Source organism: Sinocyclocheilus rhinocerous, unplaced genomic scaffold (assembly GCF_001515625.1).
Source record: "Sinocyclocheilus rhinocerous isolate Xijiao unplaced genomic scaffold, SAMN03320098_v1.1 scaffold789, whole genome shotgun sequence".
NCBI lineage: Eukaryota > Metazoa > Chordata > Actinopteri > Cypriniformes > Cyprinidae > Sinocyclocheilus > Sinocyclocheilus rhinocerous.
The window spans coordinates 1,464,876-1,472,468 of NW_015667306.1; the positions used below are offsets into that span (position 1 = coordinate 1,464,876).

Consider the following 7,593-nt stretch of genomic DNA (forward strand, 5'->3'; position numbering starts at 1 on the left):
TAAAAAACACATTAAGTGAAATTGCAAACGCTAATTCACTTTGTATGGTGAATTACTCACTTACCATTTAGCAGTCATTTTTAACTAAAGTGACTACCAGTACACTAGTTTGAGAGACAGCATCTTGATAACATTAAGAGAACAATGAGGTTTCTTTCATTGGCTCTATTGATTTCTGAAAACTTGGGGGATCAAATATGAGACTACCACAAAATCATTTGAAATTCATATAGATTAATATTGGGTTCATCATATACATCAGCATTAGGAAAAGGACAGTCAAAATCAGCAATCTTTGACCATTGTGGGGAAGACTTTCAGTGGGCTGTACCTTGCTGCTGTCTGTTTCCTGTGCTGTGAGCTTCTTATAAGCTTCCTCCAGCTGGCCATTGAGAGAGTTCCGGTCTCTCTCTCCCCTCTCCAGCAGACCCTCTAATTCAGCCACTCTCTGAGACAGACTGGTCACCTTACAGTGGAGAATATTACAATTCTATTATCTATAGTGACGTGACATGTGGCCAAGTATGGTGACCCATACTCAGAATTAGTGCTCTGCATTTATCCCATCCAAAGTGTACACACACAGCAGTGAACACACACACACACCGTGAACACACACCCGGAGCAGTGGGCAACCATTTTTTGCTGCGGCGCCCGGGGAACAGTTGGGGGTTCGGTGCCTTGATCAAGGACACCTCAGTCATGGTATTGAAGGTGGGAGAGAGCGCTGTACATTCACTCCCCCCACCTACAATCCCTGCAGGTACGAGACTCGAACCCGCAACCTTTTGGGTTACGAGTCCGACTCTCTAACCATTAGGCCACGACTTCCCAAAAGGACTATATTAGTGATACTCATTAATATTTGATAATTGTAATAACTTTTAAGTGTGGCTTGAGTGTCCAAATACTTTTTGGAACCACTGTATAGGACTATTTATACTCTTAAAGTGAGGCCCAAGAAATAACCTGAATATACCTAGAAATAAACCAAAAGTGTTAAAAATGTGAAAATTGTTCAAGAAAAAATGTTCCGGATACTAACGTAACCTCTGTTCCCTGAGATAAGGGAACGAGTGTTGCATTTAACATGATTATGGGGGAACTCCTGTTTACTCTGATACTGAAGCCTGATTTGTTCACGTTCGTGTAACTGCACAAACAAATGGCGCTTCAACCCTCCAAAAAGGAAGGAGTCGACTGCTATATAATTCGACTCAGAACGCCATTTGTCAGAATCTTTCGACTGTCAGGGCCTGAAAATGGGCCTGAGCCCTCCATCTTTTTTTAGAACAAGGATGTAGCAGCTGTAAAAGCCTGACTTGCTGTTCGCTAGAGGAACCGTTTTCACAGATCCTTTTGCAAGCAGAGTTTGTACTTCGGGCTGGAGAACATAAGCATCATTGTCCTGTCACCGAAGTTTGAATAATACCTCTGAAGCGAGGCAGCCTACGAGCAAAATAGAGCAAGAAACCTTGTTCTATGAAGCTGGAGCACTTAAGCAATAAGTGGCGTATGCCTGCGATGACTTCCGTGCTGCAGTGAAGAGCTTGCAAATCCGCCCGGCAGATGGCGGCAGAGGTGTGCAGCGACCACCTCTTCCATTTGCCATTTGTGGTGGGAATCACATACCTCACAATACGATACGATACACGATACATGGCTCACGATACTGATAATATGATGATACAGCAATTCTGCGATAATCGATATACTGCTAGACAATCCTATAATGATACATCATGATATCTGTCTAACTATGAAAACAAAATGCCTGTGAAAAGGTTAAGTGCAGGTTCTCTCTCTTCTTTTAAGTACAAACTGCTGAAAATTCAGCAAAAATTCAGCAAAATTAAAATTGTCATCATTTAGTCACTCAATTTGTTTTAAACCTGAATGAGATTCTTTCTTCTGTTGAACATAAAAGTTATTTTGAAGAATGTGGGTAACCAAACAGTTGCTCATCCCCAGTGACTTCCATGGTATTTTTTTCCTTCTATCAAAGTTATTGGGGACCAGCAACTGTCTGGTTACCCAAAATATTGTATTTTGCATTCAGCACAAGAAAGAAATGAATACAGGTTTGGGTCAACATGAGAGTGAGTAAATAATGACAGAATTAAAATTTTTGGGTGAATGTAACAAAGTTCGTAGATCAGGAAGAAGGAGGCGGGAACCGGCAAACACTCAAAGAAAACTTTAATAATAAAATAAACACAAAATAGCGCGACAGCCCCTCGCGGACGACTGCCGCGCACAAACGAAACCAAAACACAAAATAAACTCCAGGCCCGGTCCTCTCTCGTCTTTCACTGTCGTCCCTCCTCCTTTTTTATCCTTCCGGAGCTCCTCCGTGAGACTCGAGACCGGTGAGTGGCGCAGGTGTCGCGCATTAGCAATTACTCCACCGGCCTCGCTCCGTTCCCACGGCTCTCGGCCCCACCCCTCTCGTCACAGTGAACTATCCATTTAATGACAAGCAGCAGCATGTTTACTACAATTAGTCTGCTGTCGCTAGAGAGTTTAGCTCCAACTTGCCTCAAGTTTCTAGTATGCCTATAAGAGCTTGATTAGCTGGTTCAGGTGTGTTTCATTGGGGTTGAAGCTAAACTCTGCAGGACACCGGCCCTCCAGGACCGAGTCTGGTCACCCCGGTCCAGACTTTGAACTTAAATGTGGCTGGGGCATCTATTATTTTACTTACATGCTGTCCGCCATTAAAACCTCTTTTTCTTAGGCTAGTTAACTTATGTTCACGTCTCCCTCATTCATGTGTTGAGCGCCACCTCGAGGTGCCATGAAGTAGCGACGCTGGGAGCGGGGAAATCTATTTAGAGTAGGGCTGAACGATTAATTGCATTTGCGATAATATCGCGATATGAAAAAACACGATTTTTCAATCGCAGAGACTGCGATTACACTCGGTCATGTGACACGCCAGAGTAAAGAGGGGTGTTCCACTTGAAGATCGATCGGTGTAGCCTTTGACATCAAAGTACAGCGAGAGAAAGCATATGGAGACGTCCGCGCCCATCGGTGACAGAATGGAGAAAAAACCTTGGGAGGTCATAATTATTACATGCTTACAAGGTTGGAAGTTCAACAAATCAGTCAATATACTACTGTGATTGTAGTTGTTAAATAAAAATGTCATTCATATCAATTCATGCATCACCTAATTTCATCGTAACATATAGGCCTTGCCTACAGAAAAGAACATTTATGTTTAATCTATCTAATAGTGTGTTGGTCATACTATACAATGATTTATAGCTCATAAAGAGCTTTAAAAAATGATTGCATATTAAATCGCAATCGCAATATTGGTAAAAAAAAATCGCAATTAGATTATTTTCCAAAATCGTTCAGCCCTAATTTAGAGTGCCTCGTTTTATTAATTAAAATATCGATATTTGGCACCAGCATATCGATTCTCGTTCGCACGGAGAAGGACAACAACATATTGCCATATCAATATTTTGTCCCACCCCTACTTGATAAATCCTTTTCTTTTTTCAGCACCGTCAACAGAGGTGAGGGCAGCAGACTTAGAAGAGTGGATGCGTGCTGAGTAGGGACTTTAACATGTGCCATGCCTAGGTAATTTCATCGTGAACTTCTGGGAAAAACAGCGCTGGTCTCAGGCGGGAGGTTCGATGATGACAGTCCAGCAGGCATCTTTCGTCTAAACGGCTGCGGCCAGGCTCTTCTGGAGCCGACCATTCTAAGACGAGATTCTCCACAGCCTGGTGAGGATGCGAATCAGTTCGCACCCGAATCTGAAGCTGTCAGCGATATGGAATCATCAGTGACAGCATTATCCTCTGATCCAGATCAAACCGCTCGTTGCAGACGAGGGGCGCTGATCCTTATGTGTAAAACACGGACCAAAGTGCTGCAGGGAGAGTGAAGCATGCGGGACCTGTGCCGGCGTGAGATCACTCAAGCCCGGTTGCTCAGCCCCGTGACTCCACAGTTTCTTCCTCCGAGTCAGCTGGGAGGGGAGAAATGGGAGAGCGGGAGGGGTGGGGCGAGGCTGCCTTCATTGTAGAAGGCGACCCGTGAGTGAAGCAGGGTTAGACTCATGCTCTCGTAGTGAGAGCAGTTTGTCTCAGTGAGTGCAGCCTCACTGATCGGTGTGATCACAGAAGTGGTGCACTCACTGTGCCTGTGTGAAGCGTGCAGGTGTGCCCACATGAGCCACACTTGCAAATTTGCTCTTATAGTCACCGGATGGCTGCAAGAGAAGGCTTGCTAGGCGATCTTCCTCTGCTGGGGCACTTCTACGGCGAGCAGCAGGCTGAGCTTCTTGCTTCGGCTTCTTTCTTCAGAGTCCAGCGAGGAGATGATCTTCATCACTGAAGGAGAAAAATTCTGACGAATGGCGCTATGAGCCAACTTATACGGCGGTCGGCTCCTCCCCTTTTGGTGGGTTGAAGCGCCATTTGTTTGTGCAGTTACAGGAACATGAACAAATCAGGCTTCAGTATAAGAGTAAACAGGAGTTTCCCCATAAACATGTTAAACGCAATGGGATAGACCATGCAATAGGCAACTATGTGTTGCATTGTAGCATGAATAAGAAATATTTCAGATTATATTTCAAAATATTTATATTATTTCTAGGTCACTAATCAAATTAGTAAATTAAATAATTAAAGCAAAAAGTGCACAGACCTTTTTACATTCGGAAATCTAATTTTCAATTAAACTTCAAATTTGTTATGCAGCTAATATAATTTGTAATATAATAATGTATTTATTTAGAAAAAAGAAAGTAGGCTTATTGTAGTCATTATTTGTAAGTCACTTTGGATGAAAGCATCTTCCAAATTAACAATAAAAGTTAAATGCGAAAACATAAGAATGTATAACAGGAACTCTAGTGGTCTCTGAATTTTAGACCCCACCAGACATGAAATAAACCATATTTTTTAACACTTCAGGTTTTCTTCTTTTTAGTTTGGTTTAAAATCGAATCTTTCATTCAATTTCTGATATTTAGTTAACAATAGTGCAGAATCTGATTGGGAAAATATTTTTGTTGTTGTTTTTGCACTGAATCTGAAGTCATTTTCACACAAAACTGTGCCATAATTAAAATGACACTAGAGGGCAGCATACGCTAGCTTTGTCAAACCATCCAATCCTTTTGAACAAAGACAGTCATAATATTCAGTTCAATAAAATATACATTAATTTAAGAAACCATTTCTATTATGATAAAGAACTAACAGTCTGGGCGAGCTCTTCTTTCTCTTTCTTGCTCTCTAAACGCGCTGCCTCTCTGGCCTGGGAGATCTTCTCCTGTTCAGATGCCAGCTCTCTCTCCAGCCTTTCCCTCTGTCTAGTCAGCTCATTGTGGAAGTGCTCACACTGCACCAATGCCTGCAGGTGCATAGGGACAGACCGGAGGTCAAGATCAATGAGTATACCTCTTGTCTACACAGTACACCATAAGTATTTAAGATCATGCAAAACAGTAAAATTCATATTCAAATCAGTGGTGTTGTCACATACTCTTGTCTTCTCCAGGTTTGCCTCTTCTGCCATCTCCACCGCCTGTTTGACCTGCTGATAGGCGGCCCACTCTCTCTGCTGGGCCTCAGTCTGATTGGCCCTCAGAGAGCAGAGCACGGTCATCAGCTCATCCTGCTCTCTAACAAAGACACAAACACAAGCATCTCATCAGGTTACTGAAAGCAGGCATTGATCTGACACATAATCAGGACAGCAGCTGATTAGCTTCATGACCAGTCAAAACTCCTTTCAACCTTGCTGTGAGAAACAATAATTGACTGAATACACACAGAGATCAATTAAGGTGGTCAAAGGAGCCTATCAGTGTTAATTAACCCAGAGGTTTGGCTCCAAGGTAGTTACAACATCAATATCTCTCATGTGAAATTATTTAGTATAAATAAGTTAAAAAAGTAGAGTTAAAAAAAAAATCAAAGTAAATCAGTCTTATAAAAATATTGGATTGAAACTAACAAATATTTAGATAATTAATCTATAAATAATTGTTACAATTTTTTAGAAATAATTATGTTCAAACTCTTTGGGTTCATTAATTTTCTTTCTTTTTTTTAATTAAAAATGTTATTCAGAAAGGATGCATCATATTGATACAAAAATGGCAGTGAAGACATTTATAATGTTACAAAAGATTTATATCTTTTGAACTTTCTATTTATAAAAGAATCCTGAAAAAAAACATATCACAGTTTCCACCAAAATATTAAGCAGCACAACAGTTTTCAAAATTAATAATACGAAATGTTTCTTGATCACCAATTTAACGTATTAGAATGATTTCTGAAGGATCATGTGACGCCGAAGACTGGAGTAGTGATGCTGAAAATTCAGCTTTACCATCACAGGAATATTTTAACAGATATTTTACATTCTAATATTATTTTCAGTATATTACAGTCTTACTATATTTTTGTTCAAATAAATGCACTGAGAAGTCTTTCAAAAACATTAAAATCTTACCGACCCCAAACTTTTGAACTATAAAATAAAAAATAAAAAAAAGAAAGAAAAACAAATGAAAGAAAAATGCCCAAGTATTCTATTTGAAATTAATGTAATTTATCTAACTGAATTACATAATTATTTTAGGTCTTGGACTCATACTTACAGTGAAAATTAAAACACTAAAAACACACACTTACTTAGTGAGTCTTTCAATGCTCTGTACATGGACATTGGAGTGTGTCTCTGCCAGGATCGCTTCATGCTGGGCACACTTCAGACATAGACCACCCACACGCTGACCACTGCTCGCCGCCACAGCCATTGCTTCTTTGTGCCTCAGTCGTTCTTTCATTTCCTCATATTCCTTCTGAACGCTCACCAAGTCTTTCCTTCACAGACATGTGCAGTAAGAGGGCATATTGTTACAGTATGCATATATGATGACCGACTGATTCTATTGGTGGACGGAATCACAGTGCAAATATTGCAGATGCACAATTAGTACACTGACAGTTCTTAAAGAGCAAAAGAAGCACTATAAATCACAATGACCAACACTCTGGCAATCTACATTTTCAGCAGTAGGCATTTATAATCAGGGAGGTGCTCTAACACCATAAGCATGCAGAATGGATAATAAAATTATATTTCATGTGACAATTTGGAACCTTTCAGCAATGCAAATGAATAAAATTTGTAATTCAATCAGTGTACCCATTGTAAGATTGTATTTTAGTGTGGTCGGATTGAGAAAATTGTTTTTGGCTTGGCCACTGATTGAAGTAGGGCTGCCGCGATTCGTCGATTCTATTCGACTATTCGATTTTTTTAAAATCCTCGACTTCATTTTGTCTGCGTCGACTAACCGGCAAAATACCGGAAGTGGCGCATTTCACGGACGAGAATCCATAAAACACATTATTAGACTGTTTTCCAAGGCCTCATGATATATTAAACCTGTTTAAAAATCATAATTAAGCATAACTTTGAATTCACAAATGCTACGATTTAATTAAATTATATGTGATGCAGTTATAGGCATGTAGGTTACATACGTGCGTCTCACAGCGGCTCCGTTCACAGTAAATGCTGTTCCACAGGAACTGTTAT

At 40.5% G+C, this 7,593-nt stretch overlaps 1 protein-coding gene across 1 annotated transcript in view; it reads right to left on the reverse strand.

The window, feature by feature from the left end:
* LOC107733766 (serologically defined colon cancer antigen 8 homolog) overlaps nucleotides 1-7,593 on the reverse strand; it is a 52,011-nt gene that overhangs the window by 41,008 nt on the left and 3,410 nt on the right. Inside the window, exons 8-11 of the mRNA XM_016545551.1 lie at nucleotides 6,681-6,872; nucleotides 5,521-5,659; nucleotides 5,236-5,388; nucleotides 332-466 (exon numbers count right to left, since the gene is read on the reverse strand). Of these exons, the coding sequence (XP_016401037.1) occupies nucleotides 332-466; nucleotides 5,236-5,388; nucleotides 5,521-5,659; nucleotides 6,681-6,872 (619 nt within the window). The remainder of the gene's footprint in view (nucleotides 1-331; nucleotides 467-5,235; nucleotides 5,389-5,520; nucleotides 5,660-6,680; nucleotides 6,873-7,593) is intronic.